The sequence below is a fragment of the Oncorhynchus nerka genome, linkage group LG4 (genome assembly GCF_034236695.1).
Source record: "Oncorhynchus nerka isolate Pitt River linkage group LG4, Oner_Uvic_2.0, whole genome shotgun sequence".
NCBI lineage: Eukaryota > Metazoa > Chordata > Actinopteri > Salmoniformes > Salmonidae > Oncorhynchus > Oncorhynchus nerka.
This window is the reverse complement of record NC_088399.1, coordinates 48,789,538-48,816,639: the sequence shown is the minus strand read 5'-3', so window position 1 is coordinate 48,816,639 and position 27,102 is coordinate 48,789,538. Positions and strand designations below refer to the sequence as shown.

The window sequence follows — 27,102 nt, the reverse complement described above, 5'->3', positions numbered from 1 at the left end:
GGGTTTATAGGCGCGTGTGCCTGCCAGTTGAACAATGAAACAAGGACATCATAAAAGGAGTAGCCTAGCCCTATGAAGTCTACAGGAAAGTGTTACTATGATAGCAGCCACCCTGGTCTCCTTGGTGCAAATAATATGAAGCTGACACACACATCCTATAGGCCTACACACATGCCCCTGTCAATGTGAACAACATTGTATCCACAACAGAAAATATGCTCTCTAAATCAGTAGCAGTACATTTCTCCCTGCAGCCATGCTGTCTTTGACCAGATGGATATCACTGAAAGGATTAGAGAGCATTAACTCTCACAGATGAGCTGGGAGAGAAGGCAGGCAGACATTAAAACCCATGACAAACAATGAGTGGCAGTGTAATCCTCCAACACCATCTATGGCATTCCCTCTATGCCATAGATTCTGTGGCAATAATCACACAAATATACACCGTAGTGCAGAAAAAAAACACAGAGAAAGATGTTGCGTAAATTGGAATGATTTATTCCATCACAATTTCAAAACATGTACATTGCTCCAAAAATAATTTGACAAGAAAGCAAAATATATATGCTTTATTTTCAACAGACTTTAAAAATGGCACGTAACGACAGATTGATTGACACAAATTAAACAGTGCAGAGAACCTTCTGATTAGTATTTATTTGTACTCTCATATTACATATATGATTCAAGAAATGAACGCATGTGTTCAAAGCAGGTCATTGGACCCAACGTTCTCATTCAGCAGGTAAGAATTACGACACTTTTCATTTTACGGGACCTTGAAACAAGAGAACACACAGGAAGTCACTGTACCAGTTTGTATTTACAAAGTGCAATATATATATATATATATCGAGAGAGAGAGAGAGCGCGAGAAAGACACACACAATATGGGGAATCATTTTCAGCCCTTTTCACAAAGGATCTTGAAACCAGAGAGTGACTCAATAATGCTAATCAAAGTTGTCCCTGAACTGAAACTGTGCCAAAGCAATACAGTACATCTCCACTGAGAATACAAAGGACCGACAAAAAGCAATGTTACGGATCAACGATAGACCTTGTCTAAGTGGATAACATTCCCTTATTGGATGAGGAACAGTATCATGATGCTCTGTTTAGCGGGGGCAAATATAGTTATGTTATAACACTGGTAGTTGACGTGTACAGTATTACAACTGCAGCATTTCAGCTAAAAATGTGGTGGTACAGCTTCAGATTTCACACTTCAGTACAGGCTATTCAGTCAATAGAGGTAATACTATTTTGGCAACACATAAGCCCCACTTACAATGTATACACCAATAGAAAAACAACAAAATGTGTCAATTGTGCAAATAATACCTGTATGCTAGGTTACACGTCCTAGGTGATGATTATGATTGTTTATTCTATCCTCTGACCCAGAGAATGACTACTCATTTAAATACGTAAACAATGTATAGACTGCGACTGTGACCCGCTGGAGGATATTAGGTGAAGAGCTGCATAGCAGTTATCTAAATGTCAACCAGACATTCTCTGACAAGAGAGCCATGGGTCAACAGTCCTCAGAGAGACAGGTGGCACATCAAAGCACTTTAACTCTCATCTGAAGTGTGTTTACACTGTTTATAAATGTGTTTTGAATGGTTTACAAAGAGTTCCTAATAACTCTCAATGTACACCAGAATCATCTTTCCTCAAAAAGGCACCGTATTATTCATCATCATGACACACCTCGTGAACAAAATCAAAGATGCCCGTTTAAAACTAAATGCAGGGGTGAGCAGTTGATCCATTGGAAATAATCCAGCCATTTATGGAAATGCTCTGTAGATGCAGTCTTCAACTCCCATTGTGGGTAGTAGGGTTTCAGCGTAGTGGAAGACAACCAGTCATACTGAAGAAGTTTGTACTATGGCTCCGGGCCCTGGTCTCTGGCTGCAGCTGTTGGAGCAGATTGCATTAAAAGTCTGTAACTGCTGTCGGCTGGAGTCTTTAAACCAGGTTGTACTCCTTGAGATTCAGCTGCAGGATGAAGTCCTTGACAGCGGCAAAGACAAATCGAATGTTCTCCGTGTCGGTGGCACAGGTGAAGTGGGAATAGATGATTTTATCGCTATCTGGATTCAGGTCCACAAACATCTTTAAGATGAATTCTCTTCCTGCCTGTGGGTCCCGCTGGGGTCCTGAGAGGAGGAGATACGATTAGTTATGATGCATGAAATTATGACATGCTTTTTTTTTTTTTTTACTATTATATCGGTCTAAAGCGATACATATTAAATATTGTTTCATTTCCGGTTAATGGAACAAGGTATTGGCCCAACAGGACTGAAGAGGAGGGTCTTTGAAAGTGTACGGCCCACCAATTTCCTTTACTGGAACAGTGTGTGTGCTGTTTGAGGTTTAAACATGATTGTTTGTGAATGTCCTTCTGTGGCCACAAGGGACAAAGAGTTTGCAAATTGCACTTTCAAGGATCGATTATAGGCCATAAGGGGCAAGGTCATGTAAATGATGTTAGACGGCTACATCGTATATACAATACTTTATGGTGAGTATGCTATTAATAGGGTTTATTTAGGGTGTTTTTATCTATACACTATATCAGTAATACAATCACTGAATGCTACTCCATTTTGCATTGGTAGCTTATGATCACATTTAGCTGGTCCATGGAAATGAAGCTCTTGTCATTAGGTCCATGAAAAGAAGGACTTCTTACCATCATATTCAGGGAAGTAATCCACCAGATGTGAGAACAAGATTTTCTCCTGCAATAAGTCAATCTTATTTAAGAATAGTATGATTGAGGAATCTTTAAACCATGGGTAGGTTATTATTGTCCTGAACAATGCTTTGCTTTCCTCCATTCGATTCTGTGTAAAGAAAATGAACACACACACAATGTTAAAGAGACTACTGGTATTTGAACTCATTTTTTTCTTATTCCATCAAGGTGGTGTTGGACCCACTGATCTACACAGTCAGTGTGGACAATTACTTTGCAGTGATTGTGCATGATGCAAATACTGTGCAACAGCCAGGCTTCGAGTGTGTTCCAATATTTGTTACAGTGACTGAAGGGCTCCCCCTGCAGGTGAACACTGAGCGCAAACCCTGAGTTGGTCAAAGTCCAGTTCAAGTAGCAGGTGTGTTACCAAAAAAGAGAACACGTAGATCTGTATGTGCATTTAGCCAACTCCTACAACTATCGGAGTTGTCGTGCAACAACAGTCAGAGGGGTTGGCTAAAATAGAGATCTGGGAGCAGGCAAGGTCCAACTCCAACCCTATGAATGAGTATGAATGGAGATCAGCTGGGGGGGGTTGGGGAAATCTGGGTCATCTTCACATAACAGGTTTGTGGCTTATTAAACATTAGCGCTGGAACAATGTGTCTCTGTGTTAGGACTGACTGGTTGATTGTCTTTCTCGGTTGATCCTCTCCTCCACTAGAACAGAGCGAGTCATAGAGAGATAGCAAGAGGCAGAGAGTTTGTCCAACTTTCGAGTAAGATGTCATGCTTCTGCCTCTTAGCAGTCCATCTACCCCATTCACGAGTTCAAGCATTACAGTTGGTTAGCACAGTTTAAAATGGTCAATATTTAGCTGACTATCATTGGTCGGCATTATCCGGGAGGCTCCAACATGGCTGCCGTGGACTGATACAATGTCCTCTAAAAACATCATAATGCTTTGGACTGTTGAAACCGCAATGGCCAAACTCACCTCGTTGTCAGACTCTACCAGGACCTGGTCGTATTCACTGAGAGCCACCAGGAACATGATGGAGGTGACATTCTCAAAGCAGTGGATCCATTTCCGCCTCTCGGACCTCTGACCACCCACATCCACCATCCTGAGAACAGCAGCACAGCACGATGAGGTTTAGGGGAAAACGCTCAACAAGCAGGTATAGAGAATACAGAGTAAACTCTTTTTCTATTGGGTTATGATGAGTTATTAAAATGCCATTACTATGCATGGAACAATGTCAATTTGTATTTGAGTAAATCAAAATGATGCCTCTGATAACAGTTTAATCTTCTAGGATAATCTTGATTACTCGTGTTCACCAGACAGGGAGATGGTAGGTAGTAGGCTATGTGGATGTTTACCTGAAGACCACACTCTGGAGATCAAAGGGGTACTCGATGATGCCTGTGGTGGGGACCCGGACCCTGAGCACATCCTGCTGGGTCGGCACATAAGATGACTCAGCTATACGGTCCAGTGAATTCAGGTAGCTGAAAGGGCATGAGAGGGCTGGGGTTAGTATCATTATTATTCTGTTTACAGTTCTGTTACTCATTATATCACTTCTCAGAAAAACACAGAGGTCATAAGATATGTAATCTTTCACCCGAGCATCACAATAGGAAGCAATCTGGTCATTGTACCTCTTCATTGCTTACCTAAATCTGCACAGCCTGTTATGTATGAGAATGAGATGTTTCTTAACATAACTGGTATTGGACACAGGGGAAACTATTTGGCAAGAGTTAGGGAGTAGTTATTTACTGGTCTCTGTGTCTAGTCACTGTTTGGCAGTCTAGACTAGAGGCGGGTAATGGTGACTGCTTTACTCACTATTTGGCAGAGTCTGAGAGCTGGTATTCCCTCTTCCGATCATAGCATTCCTGGATCCCTGGGTCATTCCATAGACTCTTAATGGCGTCAATGTACGGATTTGTAAACGTGATCTTCTCCACGTCCACTTCAATGACAATATTTGCATGGCCCTGAAAAAGGTGAGAGAAAGACAAAGAGAAGGGGAAAGAGATCATTACTTGAGAGACGTAGAGAGGCATTTGTCTGAGTGATCACATTCTTGTAAACGGCAGGCAAGGGATTGTGTTAGCTTGGCCCCAAACCTATCTAGAATTGAAATGGGTGTTAGTGTGAGGCAGGCAGCACATAGCAGTGGATTTCTATGATTATTATATGGAGATTTTACGGGATAGAAAGGTCAGCAAAGTATATTTGTCTCTCTCGTGGAGATTCCCTACTTTGTGTGGGCCAACAGTCAATCACGTGTACCTTTTACAAGACCTTGTCTGTCATCCTGCTCAGTAACTAATGACATCACCAGCTAGGCAGAAAGTAAACAAAGTTACATATATCATAATGGCATCATCTAACCCCTTACTACAAGCCTCACAGAGCCTCTAGAAACGAATAAAAGGTCTGTACAAACATGGGCTTGGTCATTACAGCTAGGGTCGGGAGTTTTTTCTGACAATGTGACCTGCCAGAAAGCCCCTAGATGAGGGGTCTTCAACCTTTTCTTGCCCAGGCACTCCCACCCAGCCAAACCGGCGGCCCAGGGACCCCGATCATACGTTAGAAATACGTTTCATGTTTTATAATAAGTTGAATGATAATGGCAAGGAGAATTAATCAACATTTTAAAATTAATAGACATGGTAGATTGTTACTCATTATTTTGCAGCGATTGGTGCTCTCACAGGTACTTTTTAACAGACTATGTCATGTACTCCAGTGAGTGTAAATAGCTCCAATGAATGTAATTCGCTCAATATTAGGAATTGAGAACTAAAGTTATCATTAGAAATAAGAGTCTCCTATTTTATACTGTAGGTATGTAATTCAAAATGTGTTTAGTATGTGATTGCTAGCGATATTCATAAAAACTTTGGGGGGAATATACTTTTTTATGTTTTTATTTTTGGGACCTCATGCAGTACCTCCGCAGACCCCTAGTGGTCCGCAGACCCGAGGTTGAATATCCCTGCTCTAGACTAGAGGCTATGACTAATGCTCATAGTTTTTCCAGGTGAGATTACAAGGTGTCAAAGTCTAGAAAAACACAGGTCCATAAAATGTATTATGGTGCAAAAACTCCTCACCAACAGACTTGTGGGCGACCAACACCAAATGTTGACAATAAACGGGAAAAGTTGGTATAGAATAAACAACAAAAGGGTTACCTGGTTGCCTTCACACTTGTAGAGGATCTGCAGGGTCTCCATAGCATGGATCATGGTCTGCATGGCAGTGAAGATGTTCTGGTACACCAGCTTGGTGAAGCCTCGCTTGTCGTCCTCGGAGTAGCCCGTCCCATGGATGATCCTCATCTGCTTGATGAAGGTGCTCTTCCCACTCTCACCAGTCCCTGGGGAGAAAAAAAGCTCAGAGATGAACTCAGTTTCACTTTTAAATCCCTACTTTTAAACACCATTAATGTGTGCAGTGGCTCTCTTCTCACTAACCCACACAGTAGCCGGAGGTTGCTGATGAAAGTGAGGCACATTTTAAGCTTATAATAGTGTCATCTTTATATTGTTAATTTCATTAATAAGTTAAATTTAGATTAAAGCAATTGCAATTTGTCACCTGCTACGGAAGAGAGGGACTGTGTTGGCCATTAAATGTTGATACAAAAGTGTCTGAGGTTTTGGCTACTGTGTGTGCATTGTATGTACAGTATGCCACTGGAATAGATTTCTGATCTACTAATTTAAATGGGTGGTGATCCATGACAAGATTCGATGATTTCTAAGAAATGTGTCCCCCTCTGCAATTTAACAACCTAGTGATTATTGTAGCAATTGTAACACTTCCTTAGTTGCCTAACAAACTATATTGGCCCATTTGCTGTCAGCATTCTTACATTAAGTTATCATTTATTTTACTCCCAGCAAGCTGAGCTGGTTGTGTGAACATATTCAAGTTATATAAACATCAAAGAGTACTAAAGACAATGCACAACAATAAACATTGTTTTCTTGGCAATATCTCATTTGAATATAATTGCCAAGTTTATTATAGGCGTGTACATGAAATAACAGAGCCAACCGTGTAACAATGATAGTCATAAAATGTATCATTATTTTAAACATTGTTTCAATGTCATATCAGTGCTTTGATTGGGATTCAGAACTTAGTTTACCGAGAAGCAACAGCTTGAACTCGCGGTTCGAGTCTTTCTTGTCCCGGCGAAGCTGCCTTTCGATCTCGTCGTTGATCCGCCGAGCCTCCTTTCCCTCTTCGCTGAGGCAACAGGCCCCTATGGAGTTCAAAGTCATGACTCCCTTGAAAACACTTTGGCTACTTTCGGGTCGAAGAGGTAAACCTATATTCCCAAAGTGAAAGAAAACAATTATAATTTTAAAAGATATTTATATTTCTAAAAATACTTCCCTCAGCTCAGCCTGAATGTTCAGTACAGTGCCGTACAGGCAGTAAAAGCCAAGCGCAATAATAACGCAAATGCAATTCACAGATAAAAAAAAAAAAAAACCTTTGGCAGAAATAGACCACGTTCTTTTCTTTTTATATAAACTGCGGTCCTCCAAAGAAATGCAGTAGCAGCCAAATTGGGTAGCAGTCAATCTGTGGGAGAATGAATAATTTAATACCAGCACATCTTTACCTCCAAATGTTGAACTCCGGGCGTGGTGGGTGACTATGGCGGACTTTTACTCCATATCGCCACAAATGTATAAAAAACTAAATTCCATCATTACACGGGAATATCAAAAAAAGTATCTCATGCCACAATATGGTGCGTTTGAATTTGTCTTCTTGAAAATAGTCTGTTTAACTTTGCTCCATTTTTTTCTATTCTCACCTTTGCTTGTCCAATCTTATAATTTCATGATGTACAGAATACAGGCTATGTGAACCTAGCAGCAAAAAGGCAAGAGCCTTCCAAATAAAAGTGCTCCACACAGAAAAGTACATGTAAAACATTTTTCTTCATACACCCTCTTCATTCTTCAACTTCATCACTCATCCTAGTCTTTATTTGCATTTTCCCACATCATGCATCGTAATCATCTTCACCAAATTTAAAAAGTGTTGGCCCATGAGAGTGAAGGAGGGTCGGACAGTCTCTCGTAGTAGAGGACTCTTATTTTGACACAATTCTAGCCATTCTTGCTGCAGCTGCCGTGTTGTGCCGGCGTAACGCAACTACACTCAAGACCCGATCCATGTGACGTTAGGAGGGTGTGTTTAGATGGGAAAGGCTCATGAGGGCATGTCGCGCCAGCACGTTACTATAACCAGGTTTCCATCCAACAATTTTACGAGTGTAAAGTATGTCTGATAAAACATTTCACGATAGGCCGGATAACAGCACATTTTTCGGTAAACTTTCCAAATATCGACAACACACACCAGACGGTCGATAAAATGAATGATGCAAGAAATGGCGATGGTATAACGCCTTGGCTTTATACGGAAATATTGATATACGAATCATATCGAAGTAAACTTAGTTATACAATATGTTGTGTGGTCCTCCCACTACGACTGAAAAAATGCAGTTTAGGCTACAGATTAAGTTACAGATTTGTTATTAACTTCACAAGGTGGTGAAAGTGCACGCGGTGATCGATGCTACTTTCCAATAAATATCGAGCGTCTTATTCTGGAGACTTTATCGAGGCTTGGCTGCCTTTTGAATATATAGAATATTCTCATGTAGGCTATCCTATCCTACCCGCACCGTATTTGTTAGCTGTTGAATTAAAGCGCATGTGGCAAGACCAAAGTGCGCATTCGCAATAGGCCTACAACGCAAACCATCAGTAGAGGTAAACACGATAGAAACCCATTTAACTTATATTCTGTACATAAACAAAAAGTTATGTAAACTACGTCATCGCGTACACCCTTTTAATCCGCAACAGGTCAATATCATTGAAATGTACAATTGTTTTTAAGCGGATTTTAGAATATTGACATGAAAATCTGTCGCCAATTGGATGGAAACCTAGTTGGCAAATTAAAACGGTGGGCAGTCCACTACCTACATATATTGGATTTAAGAATAGGCCTATGGGCTAATTTTACCAATCTTAAAAATATTAGATTAAATAGTTAACTGGTTTTAGTTATACACGTGCAGCGTTCAGAGAATCAGCAAGTCGGAAATGTCCAAGTTTCGACTAGCAAGTAAACAGTTCATTTGTAATTATGATGCGTTAGCCCTACATGTCATAATTGTTTATGCCTGCCCCCCACCACACGTTCAGTAAAAGGTGGCACAGATTTTATTACTCAGACTTCCAGCAGATACTACAGACAGGGGTAGAGCGAACATGCCACTCATATGGACAGAAAGGCTACATTTCCCTTGCAAACTGACTGGCGTCTACAAAGATCCCATCTAAAATGTAACAAATGCTTACAAACTGACTCAAAAGCAAGTCTAAATCCCTATGAGTGGCTTGTTAAACATCTGAAATCAGGTAGAAAACTTACACTGAAATTAAAATCAACAGTACTTTTCCTTTTGGCCCCATCAGATAACCAACAAAATAAAACAATGATTACTGTATATTTCAGTTTTTATACAGCACCTAGTCTTTCAGTTAAAAAAAAAATAAGCAAAAAGAACCTACATTTATTTTTTTAATCATAAAATGTTCCTTACAAAACAAGATTACATTCTGCATGCTGTACTGACTGGGGGGAGGAGTGGCTCAGGGGAGGCAGAGAGAGAACACATGAGTTTACTCCAAGTACAGAACAGCACAAGAATCCAGGAAAAAAACAAGCAGCGCAAAAAATAACAGGGATTCATTCAACAGCTTTGAGAGAATTTCCAAACTTCTTCTAATTAAAAGATGGTGTGTTAAATGACCGGGGGAGAGCACATCTACCCAAAGCAGGGGAATGTTGGCTCTGAGGGAGAGAATGCGCATGGCAGTTTGGCTTCACTCCACTTTCCTGTTTAGAAGAACCGACCAGAGTACTGCTTCACACTGCAACACAAAACAGTGGAAAAGTGAATAAAGGAACCCCAGGAATCATTTCTAAAACTCCATTATGTTCAATTTCATTTCCATTAGTCATGAACAACTATTTTTTTTCTTCCTTGATTACCACTGATAGGTGACGGGTTGAATAGGTTTCCACCATACTGCTTTCACCGGAGAAGAGGAAAGGGTGCTAGCACATGCCTGTTCTGCAGTAGATACTGGGCGTTCTGGATCTGGTCCTGTGTTCCATTGATGGTGATGATGCGGTCCTCTGAGCCCTCTAGTGGCTCGTCTATCTTGATGGACGCTCCCGACTCGTGACGGATCTGCTTGATCCGCTGGCCGCCCTTCCCGATGATGGAGCCGGCCAGCTACGACAAGTGAGGAGCCAGGGTTACTTTTCCCCAACAATGTGATTGGCACAATGACAACCAAGTATAGGGGCAATTTCAACAATGTATGAATAGAGGCTTATGTGAGGAGTTTCTGATCAATTGGAAATAATCTCAACTCTTTTTTTCTCCAGTACATATTTTATGGAAGTGTGTGTGTGTGGTGGTAAGATTATGCTTGGGACTGCTATTTGATCCTTTACTCACATCTTTGGGGATGGTCACTTGTGTTGTGATGACGGGACCCCCGATGTCACTGTATGACCCTCGGCCACCTGGAGAGACCAAGAGATATCATTTAGAATTTATCCACTGTTGTGGGGAAAGTCTTCCCTTTATAAAAACTACAACAAAATACAGAAGCAACAAAATGAGACATGATACAAATGTGATCCTTTTTCACTCACCAGACTGAAAGGGCTCCCACGAAGAATTGTTGTCTTTGAAAAGATGGAGGAAAAGAATAACAATACGTCACATTGTGGCTGACAGACAACATAGACCAACAGGGTGACAAAGGGCAGGGGGAGAGCTGGTGGTGCTTACTGGACAGAAAGGTCTTTACACCGACCTAAGAGACATTCAAACAGGGTAGAGACTACCATGACCAAAAGTAAATGTGGAAGAGCGGAGACTCACCACCATATCCACCACTCTGTATTCAGCAGGACATGGGGAAGAGAGAAAAACAAAATGAGAAGCTTATTACAACACTGAAACCTACATCAAGTCAATACTAGTTTACATTTAAGATTGAGCTCCATAATTTGCGCATATGAATCTTAGCTGCCCTATTCATTTTCGACTATGTACATTATTGGTACGACCCTACCAACCCTGCCCGGAAATCGCGTTGGTTTCACCTCAAGTTCATTTGTTAGTTTAGCAGCTCCAGACTATGTACTCAGTTGCTCCTTGGTAACCAAGGAGACAACTGTTGCCAGGCAACAAGAGGCCTAACCAGTGCGCTCGCTCGTTGAAGAGCAGCGCCACAGTGTCCAAACCACAGTGCTTTCACTAGAACAGGAAAACAATACCAATCCATTTCCATAAGTAGAGTAGCTACGACAATCCAAACTGTGTCGACTTGCCTACTATTATAACACCAGGCAATTGACAGACTAACTCGCTCTACCATGCGTAAACCCTTATCCAAACACATAAATGCCGAGGTCACTCACCATGCTGTTGTAGCGGTCTCCTGGTCTTCCTCTCCTGTCGCTGCTTCGATAAGATGGGAGGTTGTCAGGGTTAACATGGCATGAGATGGAGAGGGTTCAGTTTACCACCTTTAGTGGACAGACAGTGTCCCCCAAACCAACGGGCTGACAAGTCCATACAACACAAGTGTGACAAGTCCTTCTTGGCTTGTCGTTTAGCCACCCGAGAGTGTGAAGAGCCACAACAACTTGTTTTAGAATCAGTATTCATTGGTGGACACCGATGCAGATGTGGTGTTCATATAGTCATCCACTTATAGGAAAAGAGGTCATGTTGACAGAATAGCTACTGTGCCATGGTTAAAATCATATTGACGCCCATTAAATCAACAGAAGAGTAAACCCAACATTTTCAACTCCACAGCCGAGAGCTCCATTCTCCAAAAAACTATGCTGATTTGGAGAAGTGGAAAAGTTTCACCCTAACCACTTTTGCAGTTGCTGCCTTTTACACAAATGACTTACTTTGGTCTGTCGTCCATGTTGCCGTGATAACTCTGGTGGGAGAACCGGTCCCCTCTGCAAACAAACAACACGGGCAACATGACTCAGTGGAACTGAGAACTTAAAGATGACTTTAAGGACTAGTCTAATAGTATGACTTAGGGCCATATGATCGCGTTAACATAGTCATATACATCATCTCAGGGATTTCTCCTAACAGTAGTGGGGAAGCTGTGGCACTTACACACAGGGAAAGTACACGGTTAGATTTTTTTAACGGAGTAACTGAATGTGATAAAAAAAGAGGTAGCCATAAACAAACAAGTCAATGAAAGAACAAAAAGGAAGCTAAGCTCCTTACCCTCCTCTTGGGGGTGGTGGTGGGGGGAGGGGCAGGTTTCGAGCCCGGCTCCCTCCACGCCCTCCTCTACCTGGCAGGGGAGGGGGCGGTCCCCGACGAGGGCTCATGTCGTCATAGTCCCGCCTGGAGGGGGGCATAGGTCGTCCCCCGCGGCCGGGGGGCATGCGTTCAAAGCCCCCCCTGCCCCGCATGGGGAAGCCCCCCATGGGCCGCCGGCCCCGCTCTTCATAAATCATGGTGAAGCCGCCGTAGTCATACGTCTCGTCGTAGAAGTTGGGGTCATAGGGCTGGGCGCGCCCTTTGATAGGAGCCTACAGAAAGATGGATAATACTATTGAGATGCTATATGTATGTAGCCCTGTGAAGAAATGTAGCTCTGAAATGACTACAATGTCCACAACTGTTGTAAATGGAATATGTAAAACAAAACAAAAAAAAGTGTCTGCTGTTAAAAATCGGTACAATTCTAGTATAAGTGACTGACTTTCAGTGAGTTTCCATGTTTAGACACTGGTGATGGGTGAGTGTGTTGTGGTCACTGGCTCAGAACTGAACTCTCACCCACCTCAGATACCAGGTCCAGGATAACTTTGATGCATTCAACAACACGGTCTGGCTTCCCTCCAACCAGAACCACACGGTCAGTGGACTGAGGACAACACTCCTGGAACAGCTTGATGGTGGTCTGGGTGTTCTGGTGGAGACAGAGGAAGCTCAGCATGAAATACACCCACACAATGTAAAATGTTCAAAATGGGTTTGACTCTTCTTCAGCTTTGAGCATGAAATAATATACATCTTCCAATACACTGCCCATAGCCATCTAAGGACAAGTTGGCAACAACGATTAAAGACTGATCAAGCACATGCACTCTACATTTCAGCTTATCTTTACCCATGACTATGGACTGAGTCAAGTCAGCATTTTGAAACCAGTGGTGTACACATGACAGACAACAGGATCCCATCTTACCTCTCTTAACTCCTTTATCTTGGCACCTTTCACCCCGATGATTCCCCCGGCCAAACTCTGATGGATCAGCAAACGCAGCTCGCAGTCAAAATCAATCCCGTTATAATGCTGGTACTAGGAAAAAACAGGTACAGATCAGTCAGGTCAAATACGGCCTTTGACTCTCGACTGAGGATCCGGAAAAATACAAACCTACACATGTGCTGTATGTCTTTGGAGGCCGCGGGGGACTCACCTCTTCCAGAGTAGGGATGATCTTCAGCAGAATCTCTCCGATAGTGTCAATATCTGCACTCACACTCAGGATCCTGTTAGGGAATGGCATGTGGCCACAGGTAATGAGGCAAAACAGAAAGAAAAGAAAAAACAGAAGTAAAAGAAAACTTACTTCAAGACTAACACTCACGTGAAGGTCACACAAAGAGTTTAAAAAACTAAAAGCAAAGGAAGAAGAGGACTGCTGTATACAGTACATATTTTGGCTTTCCCTGAAATACGAGCAACTTGACATGCACTCGCTTATCTCACATTCAACAAAGAAAGACAGGAAGATTGGAATGGGGCAGGTTTGGCAGGGCGTTAGATTACAACGTGAGGCACAAGGCTGGCCACAGTCAGGGGGGAGCCTTCTTTTAACCATCATGTGCAGCAATTTAAAAAAGATAGAATAAACTCGCCATCACAATCGTGAAACTTCTCATAGTGACAGGGGGTCGGGGGTAGAACAGAAACAAATAAAGAAAGCAGGGGGTGGGGGGATGCGAGTGGTAACCAGTAGGTGGCGGACAGGAGCGGGGGGGAATGAGAGGTTTGGCAGGCAGTCTGGACCGATGGGGGCCTGAGAGAAACCAAACAGGGAGATGCAGCACAAGGGGGGGAAAAAAGAGACGACAGTGATGAGTGACAGAGTGGGCGGAGCTTGAGCGCTCAGATCATGAACAGTGATGTTGAGAACAGTGGGGTGGGGGAGGGGCGCAGGGGGTAGGGGGGAGCAAGGTGGGCCAGAAGGACAGAGCGAGAAATATCATTGGCTTTCCTTTCCACAGTTCAAGACGAATAATATCACAGCAAGGAAACATCCAACAGTTCAACAAGAACTACTGAAAGTGGAGGATTATTATTTTGAAATCTCCCCCTGTACGGGACAAGTGACTTCATTTGTAGTGACAAAAAAAGGTCTAAATTAAATGGAAATACCTAAATGTGGGGGGAGAAGACAGAAAAATTCAATGGAACAATACACGTCTCCTGATAAAGGGGAAGGGGAGGGGTTCTATATGTAAAAAAATGTTAAAATGAAACAGAAGGCAGGTTATCAAAGACATGTTTCTCTGTTCTAATCAGGCAGTGAGGCAATAACTGGTGGGACATACCGCTCTGGGCCACTGCTGTCAGGGACTGATACACTGGCATTGTACTGCATTGGCCGTGGAGGTTGGCATTGGGCAAGGGCATTCAATCACATGATGTCAAGTAAGATGCCCGTTTAAGGAGGGGCACGTTTGTGGGCGGGCGGCGGGGTGGGGCGGGGCCAACCGGGGTGTCAGGTGGGCGGGCGTTCAGGGGCGGAGGTTGGGCCAACGTCAAGGTGGGCAACGCAGGAGGGGCATGTCGATCCAGTACATGGGCAACGGAGGAAGGTGGCCAAAAATAAAAAAGTAAAGGAGAGGGAAGAGGGGGAGAAGGAATACATTTTAATTGAATACACGCTATACTCCATCACTATACTGCTTTAAAAAAAAATTTAAAAGAACAACGGCGACTAGACTGAGCCAGCTCTAACAAACAACAACACACTGTTAGCTAAATGGACTGCATGGCTATAGAGGTTGTAACAGACTATAGGTCCGCTCAGGCTTTGAGACACCAGTTGAAGGGACATCGCCACAGTCCGGTATAGTTTCAAGGCTGTAAGGGGCATTAGAAATCACATTCAGAGTTCAGTAGGGAGGATCGTTTCCTTTTATCTGAACCATGAGAATGCCCCAACGACCCTCGAACCCAAATCTGGTCCAATCGAGCCAAACCATGTCTGTCCACATGAGCCAACCTATAGATGTGCCATTTGGGAAAGCGAGAATCTGACTACTGTATAAAATAAAGCTGCAGTTGTACCTCAAACTTTCAGACATGCACCATTTGACCAATCAAGTCAAACAATGACAGTCAGTCTATAGATGGGAGATTACTTTTATCAGAGGAAAACCATTTAATTACAGGGACCACATTTGTTTAATAGGGCTCGTTAGGGTTGTCATTAGAAATGGGGTTGCTGGATACCATAATGTCTATGAAAATGTTAGATATACAACGTCAATTATTAGTGATGGGAGAAAAAAAAGTTACATATCTCAATATTTTTGGACAATATGATATCTATACATATACAGTGCACCCAGAAAGTATTCAAAACCGTCGACTCTTTCCACATTGTTACGTTACTGCCTTATTCTAAAATGTATCAATCAACACACAATACCCATAATGACAAAGCGAAAACAGGCTTAGACATTTTTGCAAATGTATCAAATATAAAAAACAGAAATCTTATTTACATAAGTATTCAGACCCTTTGCTATGAAACTCAGAATTGAACTCAGGTGCATTCTGTTTCCATTGATCATCCTTGAGATGTTTCTACAACTTGATTAGAGTCCACCTGTGGTAAATTCAATTGATTGGACATGATTTGGAAAGGCTCACACCTGTCTATATAAGGTCCCACAGTTGACAGTGTATGTCAGAGAAAAAACCAAGCCATGAGGTTGAAGAAACGGTATGTAGAGCACAAAGACAGGACTGTGTCGAGGCACAGATCTGGGGAAGGCTACCAAAAACATTCTGCAGCATTAAAGGACCCCATGAACACAGTGGCCTCCATCAGACTCTTCTTGGTGACCCAAAACCCGATAGTGACCTAAATGGTGACCCAAAATCCGATGGTCACTGACAGAGCTCGAGTCCAGAGATGGGAGAACCTTCCAGAAGGACAGCCATCTCTGCAGCACTCCACCAATCAGGCCTTTACGGTGGAGTGGCCAGACAGAAGCCACTCTTCAGTATAAGGCACATGCCAGCACGCTTGGAGTTTGCCAAAAGGCACCTAAAGGACTCTCAGAACATGAGAAACAAGACTCTTTGGCCTGAATGAAAGGCATCACATCAGGAAGAAACCTGGCACATTCCCTACGGTGGAGCATGGGGGTGGCAGCATCATACTGTGGGGATGTTTTTCAGCAGCAGGGACTGGGAGACAGATCCTTGATGAAAACCTGCTCCAGAGTGCTAAGGACCTCCGACTGGGGCGAATGTTCACCTTCCAACAGGACAATGACCTTAAGCACACAGCCAAGACAACGCAGGAAATACAGGTGTGCCAAGCTGGTAGCGTCATACCCAAGAAGACTCAAGGCTGTAATTGCTGCTGAAGGTGCTTCAACAAAGTAGTGATCTGAAGGGTCTGAATACTTATATAAATGTGATTTCAGTTTAAATTAGCAAACATTTTTAAAAAACTGTTTGATTTGTCATTTTAGGGGGGGTAATCCAGTTTAGAATAAGGCTGTAATCTAACAATGGAAGTCAAGGGGTCTGAATACTTTCCGAATGCATTGTACATATTTATTTGCTACTGTAGGTAGCATTAGCTCACGCTAGTCTGCTGTGTCAAAACTCTGGTATTTCATCCTATAGGTTGTTCTCCAATTTTTAGGTAGTAAGCCAGCAAATTTATTTCCGTGAGTGATCAAAACTCGTCCTTATGCTCCCCCTCGTCTCTGCAGCAGACATGGTGAACAATAATACATTTGCAACGTCCAATCGCAATACACAGAATTCTCACAATCATGAGAATCGCAATACATATTGTATTGGCACCCAAGTATTGTGATATCGTATCCTGAGGTCCCTAGCAATTCTCAGTCCTAATAATTATAGCTTTACAGCAAATCCCCTAGTCGAGGAAAAGATTTGATGATGCCAATTCTGTATACTCACGTCTGTGCGTAAGGCTTTTATATTCTTGCCACCCTTTCCGATAACGGCGCCAGCATTCTGAGGGGAAACGAGGGTTTTACTTAGGGACAGAATAATGGGTCAGATTGTTGTGTCTATCATTCAGCGGACTATCAGGAATTTCTGATTTTTAAAAGGAATAGGCCTAAAATCCCATTTCTGTTGAAAGGCTTACTTTGCTCTGCAGCAGTACCCGCAGCTCAACCATCTCGTCTGTGTTGCGAGAGCGCTTGAAGGCCTGCTCCTCGTCCATGTCCTCGGCAGGGCGTTTACCTGATGGGAGAAACCTGGAGCGTTAGCCTGATGCTACACTGTGCCCTATACATGTTCCAGCCAGGCAACAGCATACACCCAGCATGTGTTCAGCCCCTACCACTCCCCTTCCTGGATCAAAACTGGGCAGAACTGCTCCCAAAACAGCAGTGAATTGGACAACAAAAAAAACATGGCCATCTGACATGCAGTCATGGTGCCAGCATGCAGCTATACCAGTAGTCCCTTCTGTAAAGACTGACAACACTGATTTTCTCCAATAGTTGATATGGCTGAGTGCACTGACAGAATAGCCTTCATGTCTTACCGTTAGTGTCAGTGTTGCTGAACGTGGTCTCTTCTTCCTGCTGCTCGATTTCTGTCTCCATTGTCTTGCACCAGCGGTGAAATGTGAACAGGCTCCTCTCTGTGGATCTGCTGTGGGGAGGCAACAATGGAAATAAGACCATGCCCCTTAAGGACTGAGGATTTGTCAGACAAGACTTCACCAATCCTGTCACTAATCAAACCTGTTGCCTTGCCCCTGCATACAACTAAAATTATATCCCAAAGGCTGGCAGATGGCGATAGTTGTGTCATCTTACCGTCCAAATGCATTGTATGCATCCGGCAATACATTCGTATCCCTCGTGGACCGTTTCTTACCTACAACATTCTCAATTCAGACAGCATAGGCTTTGATTTCCTCCTAGCTAAATTATAATCCTGAATGTTCTGTATCACGTTGCAGCAGTCTTCCCACCCCGAACCTAATGCAGTGCTGTATCTCATTAGTGGAAACCAAGACTCTCTGGGCAGGTCTGCTGGTTTGGACTAGCAGAAGTTACTTTTCGTAGCAGGTGAGGAAACCCTTATGGAGCAGGTTAGGAGAATTAGTGGCAGGTTGGGACGATTAGATTATGGTTAGGAAAAGGGTTAGCTAAAATTGTCCCGGACTCAACATATCTAGTTACATCCAGGACTGCCTTGAGAACAGTCTTGGTTTCCACTAATGCGACGCTGCCAACTCAACAGGCTTGCTTAAAATGAACTGACCCCCTGGTCTGAGTTTAAACCCGATTGGCTGAACGTGATTGAAAACATCCGGCATTGGCTTTTAGCCACTCCAGTAGCAGCGTGGTGGGAAAGGAAAGTACACATTTTCCCCCGTTTTTAATTTCATGCACAGAGGATAGTACTTTCCCCCGTTTTTAATTTCATGCACAGAGGATATGAATGTATTGCCGGCTGCATACAATGCATTTGGACGGTAAGATGGCACAACTTAATATCGCCATCTGCCGGTCTTTAGGCTACTTTAATTCATTATTGCTGTGCCACAGAATACACAAGTGTACTTACTATACTGTAATTTAACGTAAAACATCAAATCACCGCCCTAAATACGAGTGGTTGCCACTTGATGACGTAGCTAAATGTAATGTTAACGGGTCTAAAATTAACACTACAGTCGCCCGACAATTTGTAGGGGGTAGTTTGCCACCTCATTGTAACGAGCTAGATAAGTTACTTCTGGTGTGGGTGTTGTGTAAGAAAGGGATGACATTAGCAAGTTAACGTCTGCTTAATACTGATGTGGACAAGCTATTTATAAAGCTAGTTAACGTTAGCCAGTCAATGACCTAATGCGTGGCAACACTGGAAGTAATCTAGCTAGTAACGTTAGCTTGCCACCCAACTAGATTACTTGGTAGCTCTGAAGGCCTATATTAGCTAGCTACTTCTGCACAAACACATGTACAGTAACGCGTTATCTAGCGCATTTTTTGTTGTTGTTGTCAATAAGTCAGCTGTTATGGTTCTGTTAACGTTGTCTGAACCTGTTATCTGGATAACGTTAACCAGGTAGTTATGATTATTGGCTAAATCCATATGTGTAACGTTACATGCGCTGTATGTAGCTAGGCGAGTTAGCAAGCTAGCTAATTCACGCTAGTTAGCCAACTACAGCATAAAACGAAGGCCCTTTTGCATAGCTAAACGCTAGCTTGAGGAATGACTGACCACGTTAACTACACTTTTCTCAACGGAGGTAACCGCAAACGTTTGGGTAACTAAATTAACTAGGCTCGACTCCTAGCTAGCTAATATTAGCGATACAGTTCGAGGCGTGTCCCCAAATGAGCCCAAAACTGACTGATTAAAATGTAAAATAAATAACGTTAACTCACAAACAGCCTCAAATAATTGAACGCGAACCACTAACCTATTTTGATTATTTGTTTTAGCTAAACTATTATGAAACAAACCTGCAGCCAAACCGTGTTCTTCACAGCCAATTTTTGTCCTGAAATTGGTTGAACAATCTTCCCATTACAGTCGGCCGCAAAATAGGGCGTCTGTCTTCTTTCACTGATTGGAGAGTGCAGATTCGAGATAACAAAATATTGTGCCAAGATTGGATAAATCGGCTGTCTTTCAAAATCAACACGTCTTCAAAGAAATGTGGGCTGCGTTTAGACAGGCAGCCTAATTCTGATATTTTGTTCCAATCGTTGTCGTAGTAGCCTAGGCTATGTCTAATTAAATTGTATTTGTCACATGCTTCGTAGACTAACAGTTAAATGCTTACTTAGGGATCCTTTTCCAACAATGCAGTTAAACAGAAAAAAATAGGCTTTTATTTTATTGTATTTAACCAGGTAGGCTAGTTGAGAACAAGTTCTCATTTGCAACTGCGACCTGGCCAAGATAAAGCAAAACAGTTCGACACATTCAACAACACAGAGTTACATATGGAATAAACAAACACAATCAATAATACAGTAGAAAAAGTCTATATACAACATGTGCAAATGAGGTAGGATAATGGAGGTAAGGCAATAAATAGGCCATGGTGGAGAAGTAATTACAATATAGCAAATAAACACTGGAATGATATAATGTGCAGAAGATGAATGTGCAAGTAGAGATATGGTGGTGCAAAGGAGCAAGATAAATAAATACAGTACGTGGATGAGGTAGTTGGATGGGCTATTTACAGATGGTCTATGTACAGGTGCAGGGATCTGTGAGCTGCTCTGACAGCTGGTGCTTAAAGCTAGTGAGGGAGATAAGTCTCCAGCTTTAGTGATTTTTGCAACTGGTGACACGAGAAATAACTCCACAGTAAATAAAAATAATGAGTGGGAAAAAACGTACAGGGAGTAACTGTACCGAGTCGATGTGCAGGGGTATGAGATAGTATGTATGTATATAGAAGGGGTAAAGTGTGTGCGTGTTTCCCAAAACACTGCAGCTCAGTGCAAGAGGCATCACTGCAGTACCTGGTTCGAATCTAGGCTGCATCACATCCGGCCGTGATTTGGAATCCCATAGGGCGGCACACAATTGGCCCAGTGCCGTCCGGGTTTGGCCAGGGTAGGCGGTCACTGTAAATAAGATTTTGTTCTTAACTGACTTGCCTCGTTAAATAGAGGTTCAATGTAAAAAATAAATTAAGATTTATTTAACTAGGCAAGTAAATAAGAAATTGTGTTTAACTGACAATGACTGCCTAACCCGAAAAACGCTGGGCCAATTGTGCGACCGCCCTATGGGACTCCCAATCATGGCCAGTTGTGATACAGCCTGGAATTGAACTAGGGTGATGCCTCTAGCACTGAGTGGTACTGCCTTAGACTGCTGCGCCACTCGGGAGCCCAAGTTGGGGTGTCATGTTAGGGAGTGTGTGGGTAGAGTCCAGTGTGCGCAGTTAGTGCAAAAAAGTGTATGTGTTGGTGTCCGTGTAAGCGTGTGTGGGTAGAGTGTGTGTGTGTGCATAGTCAGTGCAAGAGCAAAAAGGGTTAATGCAGTTAGTCCAGGTAGCCATTTGATTAGCTATTTAGCAGCCATATTTAGCAGTCTTATGGCATGGGGGGTTAGAAGCTGTTCAGGCTCCTGTTGGTTCCAGACTTGATGCACTGGTACAATATTTTGAGCCTTCCTCTGACACCGCTTGATATAGAGGGTCTGGATGGCCGGTAGCTCGGCCCCAGTGATGTACTCACCACCCTCTAGCGCCTTGCAAGTCAAGATGCTCTCAATGGTGCAGCTGTATAACTATTTGAGGGCCCATGCTGAATTTTTACAGAATCCTGAGGGGGAAGAGGCACTGTTGTGCCATCTTCACAACTGTGTGGGTGTGAGGACCAAGTTAATTCCTTAGTGATGTGGACACAGGAACTTGAGGCTCTCGGCTACGCTGTCGTGAGTGAACAGGGAGTACACGAGAAGACTAAGCACACACCCCTGAAGGGACCACGTGTTTAATGGTCAGCATGGCGAATGTGTTGCCTACGGTCACTGCCTGGGGGGCAGCCCGTCAGGAAGTCCAGGATCCAGTTGCAGAGGGAGGTGTTCAGTCCCAGGGCCCTGAGTTTGGTAGGGACTTTGGTGTTGAATGCTGAGCTATAGTCAATTAACAGCATTCTTACATGGGCATTCCTTTTGTCATGTGAGTGAGAGCAGTGTGGAGTGCAATAGAGATTGTGTCATCTGTTGGCACTGGATGTGAATTTCAGTGGGTCCAGTATGTCTTTTTATGGCTATAGATGTGAGTGCTATGGGTCGAAGGTAATTTAGGCAGGGACTCTGGTGGTCTGTTTGAAACAAATTGGTATTACAGACTGGGTCAGGGATAGGTTAAAAATGACAGTGAAGACACTTGCCAGCTGGTCAGCGCATGCTCTGAGTACCCGTCTTGGTATTCCACCGTGGCTTTGTGGATGTTAACCTGTTTTAAAGGTGTTACTCACATCGGCAATGGAGAGTGAGATAACACAGTCGTCCGGAACAGCTGGTGCATTCATGCATGGGTCAGTGTTTGCCTTTACGTGAGCATAGAAGGCATTTAGCTCATCTGGTAGGCTTGCGCGACTGGGTTTCCATTTGTAATCCTTGACAGTTTGCAAGCCCTGCCATATTCGTTGCGCATCAGAGCTGGCGTAGTAGATTTCGATCTTAGTACTATATTGACACTTTGCCTGTTTGATGGCTCGTCTGAGATCTTAGCAGGATTTCTTATGAGCGTCCGGATTAGTGTCCTGCTCCTTGAAAGCGGCAGCTTTAGCTTTTAGCTCATTGCAGATGTTGCATGTAATCCATGGCTTCTGGTTGGGGCATGTACGGTCACTGTGGGGACGACATCATCGATGCACTTATTAATGAAGGCAGTGACTGATGTGGTAAACTCCTCAATGCCACTAGTTGCACAGGTGACATGTTGGTAAAAATGAGTTAAAACGGATTTCAGTTGCCTGCATTAAAATCCCCGGCCACTAGAAACGCAGCATCTGGATATGCATGCTCTTGTTTGCTTATGGCCCTATACAGCCTGCTGAGTGTGGTCTTACTACCAGCATCGGTTTGTGGTGGTAAATAGACGGATATGAAAAGTATAGATTAAAACTCTTGGTAAATAGTATGGTCTGCAGAATGTCCAGACCTGTAGACTCTTTGAAGTAGAAATGGTTATCCAAATTGATGATGGTGACCGCTGTTCTGATGTCCAGAAGCTGTTTTCAGTCATAGGAAATTATGGTTGCGACAATATACAGTGGGGCAAGAAAGTATATAGTCAGCCACCAATTGTGCAAGTTCTCCCACTTAAAAAGATGAGAGGCCTGTAATTTTCATCATAGGTACACTTCAACTATGACAGACAAAATGAGAAATCACATTGTAGGATTTTTTTATGAATTTATTTGCAAATTATGGTGGAAAATAAGTATTTGGTCAATAACAAAAGTTTATCTCAATACTTTGTTATATACCCTTTGTTGGCAATGACAGAGGTCAAATGTTTTCTGTAAGTCTTCACAAGGTTTTCACACACTGTTGCTGGTATTTTGGCCCATTCCTCCATGCAGATCTCCTCTAGAGCAGTGATGTTTTGGGGCTGTTACTGGGCAACACGGACTTTCAACTCCCTCCAAAGATTTTCTATGGGCTTGAGATCTGGAGACTGGCTAGGCCACTCCAGGACCTTGAAATGCTTCTTACGAAGCCACTCCTTCGTTGCTCGGGCGGTGTGTTTGGGATCATTGTCATGCTGAAAGACCCAGCCACGTTTCATCTTCAATGCCCTTGCTGATGGAAGGAGGTTTTCACTCAAAATCTCACGATACATGGCCTCATTCATTCTTTCCTTTACACAGATCAGTCGTCCTGGTCCCTTTGCAGAAAAACAGCCCCAAAGCATGATGTTTCCACCCCCATGCTTCACAGTAGGTATGGTGTTCTTTGATGCAACTCAGCATTCTTTGTCCTCCAAACCCGACGAGTTGAGTTTTTACCAAAAAGTTCTATTTTGGTTTCATCTGACCATATGACAATATGACATTCTCCCAATCTTCTTCTGGATCATCCAAATGCTCTCTAGCAAACTTCAGACTGGCCTGGACATATACTGGCTTAAGCAGGGGGACATGTCTGGCACTGCAAGATTTTGAGTCCCTGGCGGCGTAGTGTGTTACTGATGGTAGGCTTTGTTACTTTGGTCCCAGCTCTCTGCAGGTCATTCAATAGGTCCCCCCGTGTGGTTCTGGGATTTTTACTCACCGTTCTTGTGATCATTTTGACCCCACGGGGTGAGATCTTGCGTGGAGCCCCAGATCGAGGGAGATTATCAGTGGTCTTGTATGTCTTCCATTTCCTAATAATTGCTCCCACAGTTGATTTCTTCAAACCAAGCTGCTTACATATTGCAGATTCAGTCTTCCCAACCTGGTGCAGGTCTACAATTTTGTTTCTGGTGTCCTTTGACAGCTCTTTGGTCTTGGCCATAGTGGAGTTTGGAGTGGGACTGTTTGAGGTTGTGGACAGGTGTCTTTTACACTGATAACAAGTTCAAACAGGTGCCATTAATACAGGTAACAGGTGGAGGACAGAGGAGCCTCTTAAAGAAGAAGTTTACAGGTCTGTGAGTACCAGAAATCTTGCTTGTTTGTAGGTGATCAAATACTTATTTTTCCACCATAATTTGCAAATAAATAAATTAAAAATCCTACAATGTGATTTTTCTGGATTTCTTTTCTCTCATTTTGTCTGTCATAGTTGAAGTGTACCTATGATGAAAATTACAGGCCTCTCTCATCTTTTTCAGTGGAAGAACTTGCACAATTGGTGGCTGACTAAATACTTTTTTTGCCCCACTGTATACAAAGAAAGTTCAAATCCGCTTGAAAAACACACAAAATAGCAGAATTGGTCAGGAGCTGCAGCACCATGTGGTGGTCATCATTGCAATGATCAGGGGTGTAAAGTACTTAAGTAAAAATGCTTGTCAGTACTACTAGATTTTTTGGGTGTCTTTACTTTACTATCAATGTTTTTGACAACTTTTGGAGAGGCGGTCTAAGGCACTGCACCTGTGTTAGAGGTGTCACTACAGACCCTAGTTCGATTCAAGGCTATATCACAACCGGCTGTGATTGGGAGTCCCATAGGGCGGCGCACAATTGGCTCAACTTCGTTAGCGTTTGGCCGTGTAGGCTGTCATTGTAAATAAGAATTTGTTCTTTACAGACTTGCCTAGTTAAAATAAATATTTTAGCAATTACTTTTACTTTTTGATACTTAAGTATATTTTAAAACCAAATACTTTTATTTTACTGGGTGACCTTTTTCTTGTCATTTAAAAAAGAAAAATGAAGGTATCTTTTACTCAAGTTTGAAAATTGGGTACTTTTTCCACCACTGGCAATGATTCAGAAAAAAACAAAGTAGCCTAACATCTGTTTTCAAAATGTAGCAAGCTAATGGTGCAGACATCAAATTACATTGGTTTTCATTTCAATGTAACAATTGCTATTGGGTACATTGCTAAATCCGCATTAATCAGAATAATGCCCTCTGCTCCTCCTTGTGGAGCAAAAATGCTAACTTGCCCTGGTATTGGTAATGGTGAGAGGTTAGCATGTCTTGGGGGCAAATACTACATTTAATACACTATGAATTTGTCCAAATACTTGACACCTTCAAATGTGGGGACTACAGAAGAAATATAAAGTTGCATTAATATCTAAAAGGTAAAACATATGTATGAAAATACCTTTAAAGTAAATGGTGACCTTCTGTACTGCCACCTCGTATAAAACATTTTATCTCAAATCCAAAATGCTGGAGCATAGAGACAAATTAAGTTTTAGCTTCACTGTCCAATAAGTATGGAGTGTATGGGTAAATCACAAATTGATACTATCCTATTTATGAATATTCTTCATGTTCCATGTGATTTTTAAGCTGGGGTAGAAAACGAATTGCACATGGTTGCAATGTTTTGTTCAGTTGATTTTCTTTCATTGTCACAAGAACATGAATTTATTAAACATCACAAATGTTTTAAATGATCTCATTTCAATAGCCATTGATATCTGACATTTCCTTCACTTGCTTATTGTGATATTTATGGAATCATTAAAGGACCTTGTCAAAATCATTACACTTATCCCTCAGAGATAAAATTTTCCCACAACATCACGGCACCTGTGTGTGTTTACACCTGGTGGGAAAATAACCGTGTCATGTGCCAGGACTCTTCTGACCCATGACCTTTGTCTGCAGCAGATTTACTAGTCCTCAAATTGAAAAGATCCTAGAGGAAAAAGTTGAACTGAGCATAATTACATATTTTTTTAAATAATCTATCCAAGTGAGCTATTACAATAGCATTTTTTTCGTAAATGGGATGCATATTTAATCTTATGGCCTTCCAATAGCTGACATATCCACATATGATATTTTTAAAACCATATGCTAAACATAGCTTTGACAAATTACGACAATTTCGATGGAAGCTACAGTATTTCTGTCTTGTTTTTCCTCGGATGGAAGACCCATTTGAAGCACACACACAAACAAATATATTGTTTAATTATTTTTCGTAGATGCAGCCCGTCTTGTGCGTCAAAGTGCACGTCACACTCGTAATGGTCATCCATGGAGCTGTGGTATTGTTGGAAAAAGCACTCTGTAGGCCTATAGACCGAGGTTGTCCGCATGCAGAATAAAATTGGCACATCAAACATTACAAATAGAGGTAATATAATTCAATTTTAACCAACTATTAAGCCATCTATTATAATATAAGAGTGTAGGTAGACCGTCAATGTAAATAATAATTTGTTCTTAACTGACTTACATAGTTAAATAAATCAATGTAGGGCTATAGTTTGAATAGCCTATTCCCATCTATTTTTCAGAATGTGTACGATAATCATGCAAATATATAGCTATTGAATAGTCATAACACTGATAAATGTTGATAAACTGTCAGCCAAATATCTCTGTATAAATGCAATTCCAGCGATGACTGGCGGAGATGCGCTCTTCCACAGCGGTAATCAATAGACGAATGCAGGTACCCTGCCTCCTCGCATACGCACTCTGTTGATACATCACCACGCATTCTGACTCCACCGTGCAGTCTCTTATTTCCATCTCCATCACTACTGCATATGAAGAAGAATCACAAGGATAACGGGTTTCTCTCTCAACATCTGGAGCGCCACGTTTTACCACACAGAGACAGACGCTCTGCCTCCGAGAAAGAGACGGGTGAGACTGAGGACCGAGCACTTGACACCTTGCTTCACCGCATCGATATGCAGTAGTGTGATACCAATTCTGCGGAGACGTAGAGGCCATTCCATGGCATCTTAATATTACATTGAGGGATTGCGCATTCGTGATCAAAGGCAGCCTCGTTAGTGGTGCCGAA

General features: G+C 42.5%; 2 protein-coding genes across 9 annotated transcripts; both read right to left on the bottom strand.

Annotated features, from left to right (window-relative positions):
• Positions 1-480: 480 nt before the first annotated feature.
• On the bottom strand, positions 481-7,581 carry LOC115126762 (guanine nucleotide-binding protein G(q) subunit alpha-like). Of its 3 annotated transcripts, none has more exons than XM_029656408.2 (8): positions 7,388-7,581; positions 6,905-7,087; positions 5,943-6,127; positions 4,582-4,733; positions 4,110-4,238; positions 3,721-3,850; positions 2,714-2,867; positions 481-2,174 (listed from the first exon to the last, which is right to left on the bottom strand). In XM_029656408.2, the coding sequence occupies exons 2-8, from the start codon at positions 7,038-7,040 to the stop codon at positions 1,984-1,986; spliced, it is 1,077 nt and encodes a 358-aa protein (XP_029512268.1). In that variant the 5' UTR covers positions 7,041-7,087; positions 7,388-7,581; the 3' UTR covers positions 481-1,983. The 3 variants fall into 3 exon arrangements, with proteins under 3 accessions (XP_029512268.1, XP_064873701.1, XP_029512273.1); XM_065017629.1 differs by having other exon boundaries at positions 6,905-7,021; XM_029656413.2 differs by lacking the exon at positions 7,388-7,581 and adding an exon at positions 7,256-7,337.
• A 1,415-nt stretch (positions 7,582-8,996) lies between these two features.
• On the bottom strand, positions 8,997-19,758 carry LOC115126753 (heterogeneous nuclear ribonucleoprotein K-like). 6 transcript variants are annotated; one of them, XM_065017622.1, is made up of 16 exons: positions 19,652-19,758; positions 17,710-17,819; positions 17,305-17,402; positions 17,112-17,168; positions 14,489-14,532; positions 13,351-13,423; positions 13,116-13,229; positions 12,708-12,836; positions 12,143-12,453; positions 11,803-11,856; positions 11,299-11,341; positions 10,757-10,772; positions 10,525-10,557; positions 10,325-10,392; positions 9,850-10,096; positions 8,997-9,728 (listed from the first exon to the last, which is right to left on the bottom strand). In XM_065017622.1, exons 2-15 carry the CDS (start codon positions 17,768-17,770, stop codon positions 9,893-9,895), a joined length of 1,305 nt encoding a protein of 434 aa, XP_064873694.1. In that variant the 5' UTR covers positions 17,771-17,819; positions 19,652-19,758; the 3' UTR covers positions 8,997-9,728; positions 9,850-9,892. The 6 variants fall into 6 exon arrangements, with proteins under 6 accessions (XP_064873694.1, XP_029512256.1, XP_064873696.1 ...); XM_029656396.2 differs by having other exon boundaries at positions 9,927-10,096; XM_065017624.1 differs by having other exon boundaries at positions 11,299-11,338.
• Between the last annotated feature and the right edge of the window lie 7,344 nt (positions 19,759-27,102).

Excerpts from the sequence above, each read along its gene's own strand:
- LOC115126762 (XM_029656408.2), bottom strand. The coding sequence starts at position 7,040 with ATGACTTTGAACTCCATAGGGGCCTGTTGCCTCAGCGAAGAGGGAAAG. Across the intron at positions 3,851-4,109 it reads CTCCAGAGTGTGGTCTTCAG|GATGGTGGATGTGGGTGGTC; the intron begins GTAAACATCCAC and ends TGCTGTTCTCAG. Across the intron at positions 2,868-3,720 it reads TGGTAGAGTCTGACAACGAG|AATCGAATGGAGGAAAGCAA; the intron begins GTGAGTTTGGCC and ends TTCTTTACACAG.
- LOC115126753 (XM_065017622.1), bottom strand. The coding sequence starts at position 17,770 with ATGGAGACAGAAATCGAGCAGCAGGAAGAAGAGACCACGTTCAGCAAC. Across the intron at positions 14,533-17,111 it reads TAAAAGCCTTACGCACAGAC|TACAATGCCAGTGTATCAGT; the intron begins GTGAGTATACAG and ends CGGCCAATGCAG. Across the intron at positions 10,393-10,524 it reads GTGGGAGCCCTTTCAGTCTG|GTGGCCGAGGGTCATACAGT; the intron begins GTGAGTGAAAAA and ends TGGTCTCTCCAG.